The 22,052-nt window shown below is 34.4% G+C and overlaps 1 protein-coding gene across 17 annotated transcripts in view; it reads left to right on the top strand.

The window, feature by feature from the left end:
- Positions 1–22,052, top strand: part of KMT2E (lysine methyltransferase 2E (inactive)) — a 94,169-nt gene that overhangs the window by 44,988 nt on the left and 27,129 nt on the right. For 13 of the 17 annotated variants that reach the window (XR_004970808.1, XM_036327580.1, XM_036327582.1 and 10 more), the window contains 10 exons: positions 6,050–6,164; positions 8,072–8,301; positions 11,352–11,432; positions 13,349–13,407; positions 14,539–14,711; positions 15,041–15,079; positions 18,229–18,459; positions 18,583–18,713; positions 20,577–20,694; positions 21,640–21,749. Coding sequence is in view for 16 of the 17 variants with exons in the window: in XM_036327580.1 (XP_036183473.1) it covers positions 6,050–6,164; positions 8,072–8,301; positions 11,352–11,432; positions 13,349–13,407; positions 14,539–14,711; positions 15,041–15,079; positions 18,229–18,459; positions 18,583–18,713; positions 20,577–20,694; positions 21,640–21,749 (1,287 nt within the window). In the remaining variant the exon portion in view is untranslated. Of the gene's footprint in view, positions 1–6,049; positions 6,165–8,071; positions 8,302–8,772; positions 8,862–11,351; positions 11,433–13,348; positions 13,408–14,538; positions 14,712–15,040; positions 15,080–18,228; positions 18,460–18,582; positions 18,714–20,576; positions 20,695–21,639; positions 21,750–22,052 lie in introns of all 17 variants that reach the window. The other 4 variants (XM_036327586.1, XM_036327585.1, XM_036327584.1 and 1 more) reach the window with 4 other exon arrangements.

The raw sequence follows: 22,052 nt of genomic DNA, 5'->3' as shown, positions 1-22,052 counted from the left end.
GTACCTAGCAATACAGCAAATTATCAGGTTTTTTTTAGTGAACGGAGGTAGAAAGTTAACTAATGATCAAAGCCTCGCCCTAGCCAGTTTGGTTCAGTGGATAAAGCATTGGCCTGTAGACTGAAGGGTCCCAGGTTCGATTCTGGTCAAGGGCACATGCCAGGTTGTAGTCTCGATCCCTAGTAGGGGACATGCAGCAGGCAGCTGATCAATGATTATCTTTCATCATTGATGTTTCTCTCTCTCTCTCCCTCCCTCTTCCTCTCTGAAATCAATAAAAAATATATTTTAAAAAAAGTCTCATGCTGAAGAGGAAAGGTGGGTTTTTTTGTTTGGTTTTTAAATTCTCACCTGAGGATATGTTTTGATTGATTTTTAGAGAGAAAAAAAGGGGGAGAGAAACATCGACATGAAAGAGAAACATTGAATGGTTGCCTCCCATACCTGCCCCAACTGGGGATCAAACCCAAAGCCTTTTGATGCAAAGAACGATGCTGTAATCAATTGAGCCACTTGGCCAGGGCAAGAGGAAAGGGTTTTGTTAATCATTTATCTATCTATACCTTTTTCATGGCATTATCCTATTGGTGGATTTTGTATACCCATCTCTTTTTGCTAACTTACTGCTCCTTCCAAGATCAGAATCTCTTTGAGAGATATGAGTATGTTTTATATATTTTTTTATTCTCTCCAGCATCTAAGAAGGTACCTTAAACATGTAGTGAACATTATCATAGAACTATTTGTTGAATTACAGTTTGTGTACTCCTTTGACTGTAAGTTAAATCCACCAAAAAACTGAGACAAAAATTATGTGAATGGGATTTATAGATGGAAACAAAATGTAGGGATGAACTTTGTTCCCTTACAAAGATTTTTTTTTAAAATGTGATTATTGATTTTTACAAGAGATAGGAAGGAAGAGAGTTAGATAGGAAAATCAATAACAGAGAAACATTGATTGGTTGCCTTCTGCACAGACCTCATTGGAGATTGAGCCCGAACCCAGACATGTGCCCTGAACGGGTTGGATTCTTGGTGCATGGGTCAATGCTCAATCACTGAGCCACACCAGCTGGGCCCTTTACAGAGGTTTTGAGTAAAATAGTCACTTCTCTTCAAGGAACTCACATACTACTTTTTGGTTTAACATGTTGGATATTAGACTGTGTGAGCAATGAATCTAATGCATTGTGTCAGATCTTGTTAATATATGTAAACCTTACATACATATATATAGTATTAAGTATTCCATAAAATTGTGTGGATTTTTCATTGACATGCTTAAGGCTAAATATATCTTTATATAGCCCTTTTAAAAATATTTGAAACCAGAAACTTTAAAATTATTAATTTAAAAACAATTTAAACATTTATAGTTTTTCTGCTGCCAATGACACTGATTCCTTGCTTAATAGCTTTTGTATTGAAATTATGAATGGTTTAAGCAGAAATTGGAACTAAAACTAGAACATTAATCCCATTATGTTACACCATTTTCTATCTATATTCTATTTTGCTTATAGTAAATAATCTTTTCTGCAGTAATAAGTCCTTGTCTCCTAGAGTTTATAATGTCAATAAAAGAAATAAGGAAAGTAATGTATAGAAAAGTGATGCATGTATGTATATTGCTCTGTATTCCTGTTAGATTAATGATACATAAATGTTCAGTGTAACAATAAAACTTACTTTGTTTTCCTGATTAATTTAATGTCCTGGATTACCAACTTAGAATTTTAAAACATTATTATATCAACATTACAGGTTTATGATTACAGATTATATTTCTTGATGTAAAGTTTCTTCTAGTATGTGAAAAATTCAGATGTATGTATGGACTCAACTTTAAGAAAATATATTTTAAAAATCTGCTTTACAAAGGAACCATTTTATTTCAAGGCACCTATTTCAACATAATTCTGGGAGTTATGGGAGTATAGTTCAAAAAATAAACTTTATAAGGAGTTTATTTTAGTACACATTACATATTTATTGCTTAATTAAATGATTTACATATTAACAATGTTTTGATATCTTACATATTTAGTGATTTATTTAGAATATGTCCAGCTAGACTCATATTTAGAACCATTTGTTGAGAGTGAGAGAGGAATGGAGAGTGAGAGAGATTTGTTGTTTCACTTATTAATACATTCATTGATCGAGTCTAGTATGTGCCCTGACTGGGGATTGAACCCGAATCCTTGATTTATCGGGACAATGCTCTAATTGAGCTACTGGGCCAGGACCACTTAGAACCACTTTATTAGAAGTTTGAATTATTGTGGAGTTAAGTTTTTAAAATAATTTAAAAGCAACTTCAGACTGAATAGTCAGAGTTACATTTGGGCATTTCTGATCAAATAAGTAGTGTTACACATCTGTATAATGCATTATAGTTGAGAAAATTCTTTTTCGTATTCTTTGTATCATTTGTGCTTCATTCATATTGCTGGAAAGAAGGTGAAGTACAGGTATATTTATTTCCACTTTACAAATAAGAAACTCAAATTTAGAAATATCTATTGAATGGCCAGCCACAGACATGTTAAGTCCCAATTCTGTATTCTTTCTACTGGAGAAAACTTGTTAATTTTGATGGAGTTTGGGAGAGAAAATAAATGCATGTGAGAAGGTGGTGGGCAGCATACAAAAATATTACATAAAAAGTAATACATTAACAATACAGTAAATAAGTGCTATACGTACCCATAGGCTTTGTAAAATTACTAGAGGCCCGATGCATGAAATTTGTGCAAGAGTAGGCCTTCTTCCCCTGGCTGCCAGCACCAGCTTCCCTCCAGCACCCAGGACCTGGGCTTCCCTCCAGCCGCCGGCAGGCACCCAGGACCCTGGCTTCCCTCACAGCCCAGCTTCGTCCGGAGGTTATCCAGAAGGACGTCCAGTCTAATTAGCATATTATGCTTTTATTATTATAGATGATGAGTTGAAGCAATCAGGAAAGTGCTTCTTAAAGAGCACTTTGAAGTAAGCCTTGAGAAATGTGTTGAAATTAAAGGGTTAAGAGAGATTCCACACACAGATGTTTAGAAATGCTGAAGACATCTTCCTGAGTTGGGAGGAAAAGAGATAGTATGCCATTCTTCCAGGTACCCATTGTGTAAAATATATTAAGTGTAAGATTTTAAAGTAACTTGGGGAACCTAAAAAAACATTTTTTAGTAAAGAAATACAAAACTACCTACAGCAGTAGGGAGAACAGTATAATTATCCCAAGTGGCCCTTACTCAGCTTTAGCATTATTCACAGTTTTGCCAACCTTGTTTTCTCTATCCTACAGTTTTATTTAAAGTATTTTAAAGCAAATCCTCACATCTTTTAAAGCAAATCCTTACACCTATATATTCTTCAGTGTACATCACTAACAGATAGGGACTTTTTAAAAAAACCACAATACGATTATCTCAGTATTATAACAATTAAGAATATTTCCTTAATATAAAGTACCCTCAAATACCAGCTCATCTTCAGCTTTCCCTCACTTGTCTCAAAAATGGCTTTTTGTAATTGGTGTGTTCAAATTGGGATCCAAACAAGATCCATACATTGTATTTGATTGAAATGTCTCTTGAATCTCTTTTCATCTGTGACAACCTTTTAAATTTGACAACATGTACACCCTTTTGAAGAAACTGGTCATTTGGCCTATAAAAGTTTCAACATTCTGAATTTGATATGTAATATTCTACCCGGCATTTAGAACTAGAGATGTGATTAGCCTCAAATTCCACCCCCCACTTTCCTCTCATTTTTCTTTTTAGCATGATATTTTCTGTGTTGGACTTTGTAATTTCTATTGCATAGCATTAGAAGAGGCACATAATAAACTTGGTTGTCTAGCTTGGTAGTGATAAGTGATCAACAGGCTGTTGTTAACCTTATCTATTCATCAGCTTTCAATCTTTCAAGATTTTAGCTTCCATAGTTATCTCTTGCCTAAATCCATGATCTCTTAGGGGTTGCAGATTGTTACTTGATGATAAATGTTATACCAGTATACTAAGTCAGTATTTATGTGAATATACATAAACTGGCTAAACAGAGCACTGTAGCAATTATTGACAAAAATTATTATTGCATATTTAGTCCTGTCATTAAAAATTTATTAAAGATTTGTGATAATATTTCAGGAGGTTTTGAGGAAAACTTCTTTGACTTTAATATCGTGATTTTTATTAGTATGAGTTTCTGTTGAACTGTTATACATATGTAAACATGGTAGGTTTGCTCAGATTTAATTATTGTTTTCTATTGATTGGACATTTGAATGATTTCTGCTCTTATATCTAGTTTTATGAAGAGTATTTCAATGAACATCTCAATCCTGCAAGTCTTTAATAGTGGGATTACTTTCTTGTGATAAATTTCCGAAGATGGTGTTACTGGACCAAAGGATGTTTGACTTTTGGTATTGGTCACATTGTCTTCAAATTTATGGTGTTCTGGCAATGAAGAGCTTTGAGGATATCTATCATCATGGGACGTTTTAAGAACTCTTCTATGTATATCTGTTGTCCAACAATTGTTAATGTGTTTTTTGAAATATATTTTTACTGATTTCAGAGGGAGAGGGAGAGAAATAGAAACATCAGTGATGAGAGAGAATCATTGATCGGCTGTTTCCTGCACGTCCCCCACTGGGGATGGAGCCCGCAACCCAAGCATGTGCCTCCAGAATCAAACCGTGACCTCCTGGTTCATAGCATGATGCTCAACTTGTTAACCTTTTAAAAATTACTTTTAGTAAGAAGTGTTATTAGAAATAAGGATCTTATACTTACCTGGCAGGGAAGATACCATAATCAAGAAATGAGGATGTTGATAAAGTATTTCTGCCTTTTTACATTGCCAGCTTATCAGTGCTGCAGCTTTAATTTGAATCATGAGGTTATGCAAAGTATTTGTGATTTGTTTACATGCTTGTACTAAAAGCTTTATTTTTTTATTTCTAACTCCAAAATATAAAAGTTTTGGCAGTACTTATTTGAAATATATTCAGAGTTTAATCTAAATCCTTAAGAGTTAATCTGGAAATTCCTCCACTGTGTCGACCTTGCCAACATCACCACTCCCTAAATTTGTAAGATTTCTCCTCAGGATTAACATTAGGAGTGTTAGTGTGTCAGCCAGATAGCCAGGGGCTGGGAGAGGCCGCTGGGCCTGGAGGGTACATGGGAGACTTGACAAACCCAGACCAGCAAACACAGGCCCAAATGACGGAGTGGGGACAGGACCCCCAGGGTGTGGTCTGACCAGCCCCCTAGCGCCCCAGGCAGCCTGGCAGCGTGAGGAGGTGTGTGTGGGACCCGAGGAGGGGGCTGTGCTCCTGCCCAGGGTGGTAGGCAGGGGTGTCACCCTCTGAACTCCCAAATAAGAGTCACATGGCTCCACTTCGACCTGCAAGCTGCCCATCACATTACATGGGAGTGTATTTCCTTTCCTTGTAAATAAACCCTCACTCTGCTGCTTAAAAAAAAAAAGTTTCTACTCTGGCCATAATTCCTACATGTTGTATTAATAATAGTAATGTAGATCAGGAATTGCTAAAATTCTGCTTCTTCCGTCTATGTAATTTAAAAATATGTATTTTTATTGATTTCAGAGAGGAAGGGAGAGGGGGAGAGAGACAAACATCAATGATGACAGAGAATCATTGACCAGCTGCCTCCCACACCCCCCACCACTGGACATCGACAACTCAGGCATGTGCCCTAACTGGGAATCGAACCGTGACCTCCTGGTTCATAGGTCAATACCCAACCACTGAGCCACAGCAGCAGACAGGACATTTATTTTAATTAAACAAAAGTTTTATCATATGGAATCTAGATAGGATATATCTTATCCACAGGGTGTCTGTCTACTACAAAAAGACATTTTATTGGCAATGGCAAAATAAATAATGACTCAGTTACAACAAGACATTTTATTTGTATAGCCAATAAACTAAGTGCTTATAATTTTAAATTGATTAAAAGGAAAAAAATGAATGGAATTCTCTTTGATACAACTTTTTCCCCTCCAGACCAGAATCCGTAGAAGCTAGCCCTGTGGTAGTTGAGAAATCCAACAGTTATCCCCACCAGTTGTATACCAGCAGCTCGCATCATTCACACAGTTACATTGGTTTGCCCTATGCGGTAAGTGTCAAGCATTTCTTAAGAAGGGTGTGTGTGTGTGTGTGTGTGTGTGTGTGTGTGTGTGTGTGTGTGTGTGTTTTGAAGGCTATTTCTTATATCTAGAAGTTGAAAGTAGATGTGTGTGGCATTGTACTTAAAACTGAATACTTGGAAAACATACTTGTTTTATACTATTTAAACAGGTACATAATTAATAGCTTAATATTTCATTGATCTAACTATATTCAAGGAGTTACAATTCTATAAGGAATTCTTTAGAAGTGTTATTATTACTGTTATTTTGTATTTTATGCTATTAATAGCTTGGTGTTAAAATACATTCTTTTCTTTCCTTTTGTTGGTTTTGTTAATCCAATGATATTTTTTCATTGATTTTTAGAGAGAGTAGAAGGGAGGGGGAGAGAAAGAGAGAGGGATGAACATCAATGTGAGAGAGACACATCGATTGATTGTCTCCTGGACTCGCCCAGGGCTGGGGATTGAGCCTGCAACCAAGGTACATGCCCTTGCCCAGAATTGAACCTGGGACCCTTCAGTCCAAGGGCCGACACTCTATCCACTGAGCCAAACCGGCTAGGGCACATTCCTCTACTGTTACCATAATGGAGAACATTATGTAAGTGAAATAAGCCAGTCAGAGAAAGGCAAGTACCATAGGATTTCACTCATATGTCTAATTTAATGAACAAACTGAACTACCAAGCAAACTAGAGACAGACTCAGAGCAGACAGAGAGCTTTTTGGGGGGTGGGGGGTGGGGGTTGGGGAACGCTGTTGGGAGTGGTGAAAAGATTGAGGGGGAAAAAATAGAGAACTCATGGACATGGACAACAGTGTGGTGATTGTGGGGGTAGAGGTGGAAGAGGGCATAGAGGGTATAAATGGTGATGGAAAAAAAAGACTAAGTAAAATTGTCCTATCTACTGTTAATTCTAAATTATATAGTAATTTATATAGTAAATTATATATTTACTATTTATTGAGCACTTACGTGCCAGACTCTGTGGTGAGTATTTTTGCATATACCTCATTTAATCTTCAAAAACAACCTCATGAGATAGGTGTAATTTTCATCTCTGTTTCATAGCTAAGAAAATGAAAGCTTATCTTACTTCACTTACTCAGTGTTACATAGCTAGTAAGGGGCAGAGATTAGATCAGAACAGTTGCAGAACTGGACACATTTGTGATATTATTAAGGTACAATTATGAAAGGTTTTTACTATTTGGACCAGAATAAAAAATACCCAATTTTAGAAAAATCTCCTATTAATACTTTATAGGGATAATATGTCTTTTGTAGTTGTTTTGTTATTCTTTAGCCTTCACATTCCTGAGTTCTTTTTACTTCTGTTCTCACATCTTGCACCTGATTTTACCTAGAAGGCGAAGCTATGTAACCAATAGAACTGTGAAGATATCTTCTGATTTGGGGGATGAGAGGGTAGAGTTTGAGGGAAATCATTGTGAAGGTGATCAAGGTTATAGATTGACATTTTCACTCACTACTATGGTTTAATATTTAGCTTCACCAAGTCATTATTTTAGAGCTATTAAGAAAGAAATGGCTCTTGCTGGTTTGGCTCAGTGGATAGAATGTCAGCCTGCGGACTGAACGGTCCCAGGTTCAATTCCAGGTACAGGCACATGCCTGGGATGCAGGCTCGATCCCCAGTGGCGGGTGTGCATGAGGCAGCCAATCAATGATTCTCTCTCATCATTGATGTTTCTCTCTATCTCTCTCTCCCTCTCCCTTGCTCTCTGAAATAAATGTTTAAAAAGAAAGAAAGAAATGGGCCATTTTCATATATCTTGAATATTTAAATTAAGGATTGAATTTTAACTTGCTTATTAGTTCATATTATTGTTGAAATTATATTGTGCTGTATTTGTGTTCAATAATCCAGGACCATAATTATGGTGCTCGTCCTCCTCCAACACCTCCGGCCTCACCTCCTCCATCAGTTCTTATTAGCAAAAATGAAGTAGGCATATTTACCACTCCTAATTTTGATGAAACTTCCAGTGCTACTACAATCAGCACATCTGAAGATGGAAGTTATGGTACTGATGTAACCAGGTGCATATGCGGTTTTACACATGATGATGGATACATGATCTGTTGTGACAAATGCAGGTAAAATATTTCACACCATTAGTTTATTTTTGTTGACTGTTGCTACCTTTGATTGTTAATGTTGGAAAAGATAAAGTCACTTTTGAGGGAATTATGAAAGCATTTTTAAGTGAGACCTCTGCTATTATCAGTGCAGTCTGTTTTGCTCCAAAAAAAAGCCCCTATGGGAAAAATCTATCTTAAAATTGATTAGAACTCCTCATTATTAATTACTAGACAATCAGTTTTGATCATTATTCATATAGGATCACATCTCTCTTGTCACTCTTTTAATAGTAATATAAAAACATAAAGTAGTAGACAAGATAGAAATGAGAAGAGAATTGAGTCCTGTGTATTTCTTTTGGAATTATTTGTGCTGTATAGTCAAGTATAGTCAACTGTGATTTTCCAGTTTGGGGGAAATTATACATTTTGATTGATGTTTGTTTGACCTGACTCTCTCACCTCCTTTTGACTTGAACCTTGCAGCACTCTGGAGTCTCCTTGAACCAGAACCACAGTCTCCCCTCCCCCAACCCTGGTTCAACCACCAAGAAAGGCCTCTTCCCCTAGAGAAGGTGTGATTGGGACAGAAAGTGGGGCTTTGTTTTCTTTTTCCTTTCTTTCTTTCTTTTTTTTTTTTTCCTGGTGGGAGGGAGTTGGGGAGGATGGAGAGGGAACAGTAGGATTTCAGCCTGAAAGTTACTGAGTCCATCCCCTGCAGAGTGTGGGAATCAAAGTATTTAAGCAGTGCACTGTAGTGGGTTCGAAAGTTTGATAGTTTTACAGAATTCCCTGGGTCTGGTGCTTATGTCATAGCTTTGTTATTTGATTTGAAATAGTCCAGTGTGAGTATAAATATGCATCCTCGAGCCAAATGTAAATTACTTTGCATTATTTTGTAATATTGTTACCATTTATTAGATTAAGTGATTAAGGTTTGGATGTTATTGTTATATAAACATGCAGTTAGGGTTATATTTCAAAAAGTTGGTTTAACTTTGCCAAAAGGGGAAAAAAGGTAGTCTTAAGTGGAATGTGAAATTTGATAATATTTTTATGGAAAGTTGTAATTTTAATACTTGAGTTAATACTCATAAAAACATATTAATAAAAACATTTTTAAATTTAAAAATAAATTCTCATTAACCTGTGACACATATCAGTACCATGAGCAATCACTTCAGTAAATTTAAAAAATTAAAAAATAACCTTAGTGATAACTTGTTATCCTCATTATTTTTATTAGCTACTTACTAGAATATCTTTCAATTCATATTTTAACCAGTAATATAAAATAGCTTTCTTTTAGCTGATTTTGTCTGTGATAAGTTACATACCATTTGCAATGTTTTTATTTTAATGCATAATCTAAAGTGTTTTTATTTAATTACATTGATCTATATAGAATATAGAATAATCCCTATTAGAAAATAATGAAATAGTCCCTAGGATTTATACCTATCTACAAAATCTTGAAGGAACAGTTCACAGTTTTTGTATTACTCAAGGTATTTGCTTCTCAGCAACTGCTGTCTTTGTTATGAATCTTTTTTATCATTCTATTTTTTTACTGCTTAACTTGTAGTGTATTGCATTTCTCTTTTATTCTTGTTTTTTTATTGCCTCTGTATTTTCATATACTCAATGCTCATTCTTACTGCTCATTCTCATCTCTTTCAAATTTGACATCTAGAGCTCTGATTATTTATTTTCTAGTTCTGTTTTCTGTATGACATCATTGCTTATCCCCCAAATTTAACTTAATTTTGTTATTCTAACCCTCCCTTTAAAATGCTCTGCCTTTTTAAAAAATAAATATTTTTATTTATTTCAGAGAGGAAGAGAGAGGGAAAGAGGGATATAAACATCAATGATGAGAGAGAATCATTGATAGGCTGCCTCCTGCATGCCACCCACTGGGAATTGAGCCTGAAAACTGGGCATGTGCCCTGACCGGGAATCGAACTCTGACCTTCTGTTTCATACTCAACCACTGAGACACACTGGCCAGGCATGCCTTTGTTTGTTCTTTTTCCTCCCTCTGCCCCCACATCTTTGATATATATAGGCATATATTCCATTGCCTTCCACCTTCTACTAGTTCTTGTCCCAAGATTTTCGGTTAAGTGAAGAACAACAGTATATGATAGTTGTTAATTTCATAGCTTTATATATTAGAAGTAGCTAATTATGTAAAAATGACTTTTTTAGAAATAGGCATATATGTCAACTTTAAGCCAATTAAAGTCACAAATTGAAAAGTTTGCCTCAAGCTGGTCCATGTGTTCTATTAAAAATAGAGAACAGAGTAGGTTTAATCTCTGACCTCAGGAATGTTTTCTGGATTCTTTAACTTCATCTCTGCCATCATTCTAGTTCTGTTCTCCTTTAACTCAGGTCTGGAATTTTGGAAAAGCCTCTTATTTATGGGTTGGTTTTTTTTGCTTTCAGTTTCTTCTTTGAATTAATTTATACCATCAAAGCACCTCTAATTGTTATCTGTTGCCAATTAGAAAAAATTTACACATATCCTGACATTCCAAGTCCTATATAATCTGACTATACATTACTAATCCGTGTTTAGCCTTCTCTCTTTTTCAAAATGAACATTCCTCTTCATAGATATTAACCATATTCTGATTGTTGCTCCTCATATCTGCCTACTTGAAGAAAGCATTGCTATAGTAATTAATCTTTTCTTCCTAAAGACCCAAACAAGATTCTATTCAAGTTCATTGTTTTCCAGGGTGCTTTTCCCATTAACTCCAAGTAGTGTGGAGCTCTCTACTTTGTGATTGCTAATAATATTTATAATGTATATCTTTTTCAGTTTAAAATTATATTTGCTTTGTAAATTTATATTCTATATAATGTATTTGTCCTCTTGTTTTTACATCTCCTTGAGGACATATTTCTATAAATTCCTCACAGCACTTTTTAGTACTTTTACAGTATTAAATGCAAAGTAGGCACTTAAGTGATAGTTAAATGGAGTATCAAATCTTAATTTAAGGATGATTTTAAAAATACTTTATATGCTCTGCTTTTTGCTTTTTTTTTTTAAGTGTTTGGCAACATATTGACTGCATGGGGATTGATAGGCAGCATATTCCTGACACATATCTATGTGAACGTTGTCAGCCTCGGTAAGTTGTGCATACCAATAAGATTGCTCATAATTTTACTGATATAATCTTTAGTTAATAGAAATTTATGTATGAATAAAAATGGGTTGTTTTTTGTTTTTGTATTCTGACAATCCTAACATCAGGAAGAATCTATTGATAATGTTATAGTTAGTAGCATTTTTACTTTTTTAATGATGCATGAAATAATAGTGCATCTTCTATGTGATGCCATGTTTTTTCACTGGAATGCACTCTGTTCAAGAGTTACTAAGAGGACATTGCCTTAGTTACAGAATTTTATACGTTTGCAGTCATGTGTTTTTCTCCCATTTCTTTTTTGTGTGTCATTGTGTGTGCACTAGGGTTCCCTTTTTTCCACATCCACCCCAGCACTTGTTTGTTGATCTATTGATAGTAGCCATTCTATCAGGTGTGAAGTGATACCTCTTTGTAGGTTTTCTTTTTCTTTTCTTTTTTCTATCACCACTTATCCCCCTTTTATCTTCTTTCACCTCCACCTACCATCCTCCCTCTGAAATTACCACACTGTTGTCCATGTCCATGAGTTCTTTCTCTTTTTTTCTTTTTTGTTCTTTTTTTTCTTTTGTATTTTTAATATATTTTTATAGATTTCAGATAGAAACATCAATGATGAGAGAGAATCATTGATTGGCTGCCTCCTGCATGTCCCTCCTGGGGATCAAGTTGTAACCCGGGCATGTGCCCTGACCAGGAATCGAACCATGACCTCCGGTTCATAGGTTGACGCCTAACTGCCGAGCCACACCTACTGGTCCTTTTGTATGCTTTAAAAAATATTTTTATTAGGATATTTCAAACCTATATAAAAATAAATAGTATACTGAATCCACATATTTCCACCACCCTGCTTCAACAATTGTCAACAACCTTTTTCATTTATTTTGCTATTTCTTCTCCCCTTCACATACTATTTTAATGTAAATCCAAGATATATTATTTTATTCATATGTATCTTTATGTATTTCAAGATATATGTATTTATGTGTATGTACATAAAAGAATTTTTAAAAATAACCATAACCACAAAACAATTATCATATATGAGCCAAACCGGCTAGGGCTATTTTTTGATGGGATAAGTAGCTGTTGTTAAATGTTATTTTAATCAATAAGAGTTGATTAAAAACTGACCTTTAGGGAAGGCAGTCAATTGAGCAATAACTGCCATCATTCTGTGATGACTAAGATAGTTATCATTGGTGCTATAGGATTGTTGCATATCCTAGTAGACATTAAGGCAAGTCTGTTACTAAGTTGTAGGCTTAGTCTACAGCCCTTATTGGTCTAGAGTGCTTATTCTCCCATCTCAAAATACTATCTAGTGTTATTTGACCTCTAGACTAATAAGTTAGACAGTAAAATATAGGGGGAAATAAAGTAAAACAATTATTATTGATGATGTAATGTACTTCATGAGTGGAGACTGAAGGAAGTTAATGAAATATTTTACTTAATTTAATGTTTAGTGTTTATTATTTCAAAAGTGGAAATAATTTTAGGTAAATGGTATAATGCAAATAGACTCTTAATTTAGTGTCATTCATTTCTTTTAAGAAATTTAATTTATAACTTTTGTTACACATGTTAACATTCTTTTCCAAACTGCTTTAAATATTCAATTAAAATTTCTTTAAAAAAGATATACTCGTTTCCTACGATAAAAAAGATTTTTCTTAACAGTGCAATTATAGTCACTAAACTGGCATATAATGCTAATGATGCTAAATGAAATCTAATGTGAGGCAAGGGGCAATACATGTATTTTATACTGTTGATTTTTCAGTGAGAACATTAAGGAAATTGTAAGTTTGTCACATTTAAAACAAATCTGCTTTATATTTAAATTTATGGAAGTTTGATAAATAATAATCATGCTAATATTTTAAATGTAGGAGTTTGGATAAAGAGAGAGCAGTGCTACTACAACGCCGAAAAAGGGAAAATTTGTCAGGTGGGTGAAAAAGATCTATAGTAAGTAGGATTAGTGTGATTGAGAGAATAAGTGGCCTGCATATTTTTAGTCGGATGGAAATACCTTACTGCTGAATGTTGATTGTATATAATTTACAATCTCAGATAAAGATTTTTAAATATTCTTTTTTACAGATTATAGAATAAGAATGTAGGAAATATGGAAAGTAGAGGAAAATAAATAAAAAATTTTAATTGTATAGGAAAATACATAGGTAACCTATTGGTTTAAAGAAGTTAAATATGTTTGCTCTTTGAAAAGATGTGGATTCATTAGTTTATTATTTGGAATAGTGTTTCTTTCATTTTTAGGAACAGAATTTAGAAGTATAACATTGCTACAACTTCCATTTTGGTTTAAAACATGCTGATACCAATACAACTGGTTTTGATAATCATAGTTTATTGAACTATTCCTGTTTCATGGACATTTGGGTTGTTTTCATTTTTTGTTTTATTTTTATTACAAATAGTACTTTCAATGAAACTCTCTTGCATATGTTTTTGTGTGCTTTTGTCATTTTATCTTTGGATAGATCCCTAGGAAAGGGATTGTTGAGTGAAAGGCTGAGTGCATATAGAATTTTGCTAGATTTGGCTACCCTTTGCAGGGAATTTTAAATTTCCTTTGCCAATGTATGCAACTGCGTGTTTCCCACAGTCACACCATCTGAGTGTGTTGTCAAACTTTTTTAGCCTTTCTAGCCTAAATATGAAAACTGACATTCATAGTTTGCATTTTTTTGTTGTTAAAATATATTTTTATTGATTTCAGAGAGGAAGGTAGGGAGAGAGAGATAGAAACATCAATGATGAGAGAGAATCATTCTCGGCTGCGTCCTGCATGCCCCGCACTGGCCTGTAACCCTGGCACGTGCCCTGACTGGGAATCAAACTGTGGCCACCTGGTTCATAAGTCGATGCTCAAACAACGAACCACTTCAGCCAGGCTGAAGCTTGCATTTAAATGTATCTTAATATAAGTGAAGAAAGTGAAAAAAATGTGTATTCTTCAGAAAAATGGATATATAATAGTTTCTTGTGTGGAATGCTGTCTTATTGTTTGAAATAGAAGTATTACACATGCAGTAATTTTTATTTTGCCTTGAAGATGGTGATACCAGTGCAACTGAGAGTGGTGATGAGGTTCCTGTGGAATTGTATACTGCATTTCAGCATACCCCAACATCTATTACTTTAACTACTTCAAGAGTTTCTAAGGTTAATGATAAAAGAAGGAAAAAAAGTGGGGAGAAAGAACAAAACATTTCAAAATGTAAAAAAGTAAGTTTTTCATTTTTTTAGATGAGTAAGATAGAAAGTGGTGGGAGCTGAATTTTACAGGAATTACTATTTTTTATATCCTTCTAATTTTTATCAAACAGTACTTGGAAATAAGTAATGGAAATAATTTTCCATTATTGTAATATTGATCACACAGAAAACTTAGACTTTTTCTTAGCATTGCATCACATACATTTTTTACGTTCTAACTTTAACATTCTCCTAGTTCTGGTGGTTATACCGACTTTTTGTTATTATGAGACTTCAGTGAACCGATTGATTCTTAAATATTAATTATATTCAGAACTCAGAATTCCATTTTATTTCAGGCCTTTCGTGAAGGATCTAGGAAGTCATCAAGAGTTAAGGTAAATATGTTAAATTTAAGCCCTTGTTAGCAACTGTCCATTATTCAAGAGTTTACTAAGTTGTTGTTTGTTCGTAATCTTTATGCTTTCTTCACTATGTGTCATTTCATTGCTTATTATCTTTATCAGAAGTTGGGACATAGAGAATTCTAATTGGATAAATATGCCACTCTTAGAGTTTATTGTTAAAATAGCCAAAAGGAGGAGATATACGAACAATTTCTAATATTAAAATTTCAAGAAAACTGAATTGCAGTTACTGTTTCATTCCATGTCTCTAGTACACTTGGTGTTAATATACTAGACAATTGTATGCAAAATCACATTTGGAATTTGAAATTTTACTGCTTTGCATAGTTGGGATTCTAGTGATTTAGTCATCAGTTATTATAAAATACTATAAGATCACCATAGATCCACCATATTAATAATAGTACAAATTAGTCACTTGTACCTTGAATTAATTAGAATAAATCCTCAATTTTGTAGATGCCAAGATTGCTGAGAGAAGCAAGGCTCCCCAGCTCTGCCTCCCCCTAAGAGATAGGTTTGTGTTGGATCATAGAGGTCAACTTTACAGTGTTACTATAGCTTTTTAAATTAGGCAGTAAAGGATAATGGATTTTCCAAGTTGTCAGATGTTGAAATAGGATGTGGGCAGCATGTTACAGTATATCTGTTGTCCATGTAGTGTAATAATTACCATTATTTAATAGTAATTATAATAGTTATTTATTATTCAATAGTAATTATTCATTAATTCCACATTACTGGAGGATAAGCAGTTGTCCAATTATTATTATGTACTTTTATAATTCTTTCTCAAAAATGTTAATAAGTCCAAAGTTTCACAAAATGTTCTTTATATATTGAGGTTGGAATTTCATACTGTTTTTCACAATTCAACTGTAGTATATTAAATCTGGATTTATGGTATTTTCTCTGACACCAAAAATGGAGGTCTGAAAAAGATTTTGGATTAAGCTGTTAGTACAACTGATACTCCAGCTCTTTTCCTTTCTTCACAATTTATCTAATCAGTTTAAAGGAGGCTTAATGAGGAAGGAGTGTTTTACTTAACTGAAATATTTTCATTTATTATGTGACGTAGTGAGTCTGCATTTTTAAAGATATCTTTTTCTTAATTTGAAGATACCTCTTTAAGATCATGACAACTCTACTAAGTAATTCTGTAGTGTTTATAAGATTCAAGAGATACAAAAGAGCTGTATTGAAGATTACCAGCTCAGTATAGAGTGTTTTCTGAGGCGATGGGGAGGGGAAGATGCAAAACAAAGAAAAATTTGAAAACGGATAGATTTCTTTTAAAATGCTGAGGAAAGCCTTAATATGTAGTGTCTCATTTGTATAAAAATCTGTTCTTTATCAAATAGTCATTATAATGTAGAATATGTACATATATAAAATATCAATTAGTGAAATAAATCTATCCCAATCAAATAGTTGAGCAACTTACTATACATTTGACCCTTGAACAATGCCAGGGTTAGGGGCATCAACCTCCTGCACAGTTAAAATTTCAAGTATAACTTTTGACTCCCCAAAACTTAAGTTATCACTTGATGTCCAAGGAGGCTTGGTTCCAGAACACGCCCCCCACCACACACACACACAGATATCAAGTACCCTATATTAAATGGCTTAGATAAATGCATACAGCTAGGCCTCTGTATCTGCGGACTCCCAACCACAGATGGAAAATAATACAGGTAGTTATTGAAAAAAAATCCGCATATAAATGGACCCATGAAGTTCAAACCTATGTTCACAGTTCAACTGTAGTTTGTTTTATTGTAGACAAGTATAGGGAAGGTTGACTGATGGTAAATTTTAGTGTTTCTGTATACATTTACATGTCTAACAGGACATAAAAGGATTTTTATTATATCTATATATGATAAAATTTCAGTTCTGTTAGATTGTACATATGGGCAAAATCTTTTATCAAAGTTTAATATTGTAGAAAGAAAACAAAGAACAGCATTTACAACTAAATTGAAATTTTACATTAAATTTGTTATACATTTGAATTATTCTAATGATAAGGTAAAATATTTGTTCTTATTATCTGCATTAATTGATTTTCATCCTAAGATTGCAAATAAAAATTGTAGGAGTTCAGGAAATTTTAAAAAATGTTTTTATTGATTTTAGAGAGAGGAAGGTAGAGAGGGCTAGAAACATCAATGATGACAGAGAATAATTGATAAGCTACCTCCTGTACACCCCCTGCTGGGGATCGAGCCCACAACCCAGGCATGTACCCTGACTGGGAATGGAACCCTGACCTAGTTCAGATTTTAATAAATTTTTTAAATGAATGGTAATTGTGCTTTTATATAAATTGCATTCCAGTGGGAAAAAAATGTCTCTTTTTTTTTTTGTAACATTAAGAAGAGAGGTGTTAACTTTTTATTACTTGGCATTTAGAATTCTTATCTTACAGGTTTTAATAGGGGCTATAGAGGAGCAAGCACTTAAGCTTGAAAGTTCTTGTCCTTATTATGACCCTTGAAATTAGGCCATGGACCATTGGGGTATTTCACATTCTATGAAACATTTTATTCTCATGTCAGATTTATTATGGGGACAATTGGAATTATACTAATTAAGATATCAAGAATATTTTTGTTATATAATGTTAAAATTTTATTGTATATAAAATGTTTATACTTAATATGCAATATGTGTAGTTTACATAATAATCCCATTTATTCTGGTTAAATAGAGCTGTGAGGACAGAGTAGATATTGGCAGTTTCTAAAATAAAAAATTTCATATGCTTTCTTTTTTTAAACATTAGCTGACAATGACTCCAAACATTTGGTAGTTGCAATTTTATTGATAGCCTTCATTTAACTACAGTTGTGATGGTGAAACTTGAATTTCTACTATTCTGACTTAACTCAGCTTCCTTCAGTTTTCCAACTCATATTTGTGTGGCATGTAGTATAAAAATGTAGTAAACCGCTCATTTATGGCGCTCTTTTTATTTTTTACTAGGACCAACTTAAAAAGCCTAACATTAATGTCTAGTTTATATCTTATATAGTCATTGATTTTGTATTTATATGTATGTATAAATATTTGAAGTCCAGATATTAATGCTTAGTTTGTTGTGATTTTAGGGTTCAGCTCCAGAGATTGATCCTTCATCTGATGGTTCAAATTTTGGATGGGAGACAAAAATCAAAGCATGGATGGATCGATATGAAGAGGCAAATAATAACCAGTATAGCGAGGGTGTTCAGAGAGAGGCACAAAGATTAGCTCTGAGATTAGGCAATGGAAATGACAAAAAAGAGATAAATAAATCAAATTTGAATACCAACAATTCGCTTTTCAAGCCTCCTGTAGAGGTAAATATATCATTTGCCAAAATGTTATAAAACAAAAACCTTATTTTTTCTACTCTATATCTTAAAGTAGTTAGACTAAAAGCATTAAGGTTTAATTAATCTCAACATTTCTCTAATTTTTAGAGCCATATACAAAAAAATAAGAAAATTCTGAAATCTGCAAAAGATTTGCCTCCTGATGCACTTATCATTGAATATAGAGGAAAATTTATGCTAAGAGAACAATTTGAAGCAAATGGATATTTCTTTAAGAGGTATATGCATTTATTTTCCCATATTTTCTATTGTTCTGTATTGAATTTTTTGCTGTTTTTAACCAAGATGCTGTGTTTTATATGTATTTTGTTTTCCTAAGTGATCATTTTAGTATTTAAAACAGTAGTGTAGTTGAACAGTAACTAATAATTTTTGAACTATAATAAAATATAAAAATGCAGATATATTCCTGTCTCTTACCCATTTTTATCTTGCTGACACTAAAACAATCTACTTCAAAGATAAACTATAGCAATGTAGGTGGATATTAATTAAAAACTCGATTACCTGAGATTATAAGGTAATTTCCATCCAGCACCATTCCTAATTCCTTGTAATATAATTGCTAGAACCTGAAAAGACCATTGGTGCCTACCACCGGCAAAACCTCTTCCTCTTTATTAGATGATAGATTTGATCTTACATTATTGCCACCATTATAAACTCCCACACTCTAGGTATGAAATGGCTTTGGAGGCCTCTTCTATGGTTTGTGATTTTGGGAGGAAATTGATGTGTTCCTATCATAGCCATTGCTTCCCTGAAGTCTAGAAGTATGTGTGTATCTCTAGAGAGATAACATTCTCAGTCTATATGGTATAATTATTAAAAATATTTGTTTATAACTTGAGCTTTTATTTAAAATACAAAAGATATATGTGAATCCTTCCCTTTTATATAGCAAATTTGACTGAAACAGAGCTACAACTCAAACACTTAAATGCACAAAGAGATAGGGACTTTCAAAGCATCCTGTCTAATAAAGAGGTAATATGCAAATTGACTGTCACTCCAACATTCAAGGTGGCCACCACAAGATGACTGGCAGGGGAGGGCAGTTGTGGGCGATCAGGCCTGCGGGGGAGGGCAGTTGGGAGGGACCAGGCCTGAAAGGGAGGGCAGTTGGGGGCAATCAGGCCTGCAGGGGAGGGCAGTTAGGGGTGACTGGGCCAGCAGAGGATGGCAGTTGAGGGTGACCAGGCCTGCAGGGGAGGATCGTTGGGGGGGGGGACCCAGGCCTGCAGTGGAGGGCAGCTGGGGGGGACCAGCCCTGCAGGGGAGGGCAGTTAGGGGCAATCGGGCCAGTAGAGGAGCAGTTAGGTGTCAATTAGACTGGCAGGGGAGTTGTTAGGGGGTGATCAGGCTGGCAGGCAGAAGCAGTTAGGGGCAATCAGGCAGGCAGGCGAGCGGTTGGGAGCCAGCAGTCCTAGATTGTGAGAGGAATGTCTGACTGCCCATTTAGGCCCAATCCCACCGGTCCCAGATTAGAGAGGTGCAGGCTGGGTTGAGGGACATACACCGCGCGCACGCCCCCCCCCCCCCCCCGTGCACGAATTTTGTGCACCGGGCTTCTAGTCCAATTATAAGTCCTGTAAAGGTAATAATCACTCCCTTCTTATCTTTGTAAACTTGAATTTCCATATCCAGTTAATTATCTTTGACTTATGTAAGAATATAGGAATAGGTAAAAACCTTATTAGCTTGAACTAGCCTAGTGGTTAAGAGTAGGTTTTGGCCGAAACCAGTTTGGCTCAGTGGATAGAGCGTCGGCCTGCGGACTGAAGGGTCCCAGGTTCGATTCCGGTCAAGGGCATGTGCCTGGGTTGCGGGCACATCCCCAGTGGGAGATGTGCAGGAGGCAGCTGATCGATGTTTCTCTCTCATCGATGTTTCTGACTCTCTATCTCTCTCCCTTCCTCTCTGTAAAAAATCAATAAAATATATTTAAAAAAAAAAAAAAAGAGTAGGTTTTGATATCAAGCTTTTTTATATTCAATTTCTTGATTTCACTACTTACTGTCTTTTAGAAGTTTCTTAAACTCAAAATGTTAATGGTTTATAATGCATTTCTTTCTTTGTAGACCATACCCTTTTGTTTTATTCTATTCTAAATTTCATGGGCTAGAAATGTGTGTTGATGCAAGGACTTTTGGGAATGAGGCTCGGTTCATCAGGCGTTCTTGTACACCCAATGCAGAGGTAAGCTTATAGAAATCTTTTTGGGAGGCAGGGGTTGGAGGGGTATGTGGAATTTGAGTATTAACCACAGAAGTATGGTAGCCTAAAAACACTTTTTAACTGTTGATGCATTTTATACTCCAGCATCTTTCCATTGTGAAAATTTAGGTGATATTGCTTTGAGGTCTTAAAAATTACTTTACACATTGAAGAAATTTTGATGTTTCTCATAAGAGGAAATATTAGATTGTTTATCCTAGAAGATTCTGTATATATGGGTCAAATATATGTTTTAATTTGATCAAGGTAGATGACAACGCTGAAAGCTAAAATGATTTTATTATATGCTACGATAAAATTGTGTTTTAATTTTGAGTATATTTCTGGTTTTGTTGTTTTTCATGGAAAAATAAAAGTTTTTAATTTTATTGTTATATAATGTTACACTTAAGAATGTAAGTTTTGAAGCCAGACTTACTAGATTCATGTCTTCTCTTTGACTAGCTAGATTTATAATTTTGTGTTTCAGTTTTATCTGTAAAAAGGTGTTATGAGAACTAAAGTGGTCATGTAAAGTACCTAGAGCAGTGTCTGTCATAGAAAAACTACAGTGTTAACTGTACCATTACTACATTTCATCAGGTTAAAGATGCCATCACTTTAAAAACTCCCTATTTCAGAGATGCTAAAAGGTGAAAAAATATGCATTGTAGAATTGATAAAATACGGTATTTTCTTTTCAGTACTACATGGTGGGCTGTAGAGCTTGCATCAGACTTTCATTGATATACCACTTTCCCAGTTGGTAACCACTGATTTATAGTTACAGGTCTTGTAATTAAATGCCATTATTTTCCATGTTGTATTTGTGAATTACTTTGAATGGTTTTCAAAATGGTAGGGTGAGATGCTTCTAAAGGTAAAAAGTAATCTATAGAAATATAAAATTGTTCTTTTAACTAATAGGTGAGGCATGAAATTGAAGATGGAACCATACATCTTTACATTTATTCTATACAAAATATTCCAAAGGGAACTGAAATTACTATTGCCTTTGATTTTGACTATGGGAATTGGTAAGTTCAAATCTGTAAATAAGATATCTGTTCTTTCAAAATATTTCCTTAATGTCCACAACTTTTTATTTTTATTTACAAGCATTTTGGTATCAGCTTCCATTACAGCAAAGCTGCTTAGTTCTTTTCCATACATTCCTAATTACTACTGTAATGAAAATGCTAATAGTAATTATGACTAGTAATCCTGATTCAGCCATACAACACTGACCTTATTTTTTTAAATATGCAGTTGTTTTATTATTCTGTTAAAGGTAGTAAAATATACTTAACAAACTTTCCCTTTTTAAAACTACAACACTG

Source organism: Myotis myotis, unplaced genomic scaffold (assembly GCF_014108235.1).
Source record: "Myotis myotis isolate mMyoMyo1 unplaced genomic scaffold, mMyoMyo1.p scaffold_m19_p_11, whole genome shotgun sequence".
Lineage (NCBI taxonomy): Eukaryota > Metazoa > Chordata > Mammalia > Chiroptera > Vespertilionidae > Myotis > Myotis myotis.
This window is presented reverse-complemented; position numbering and strand designations above follow the sequence as displayed.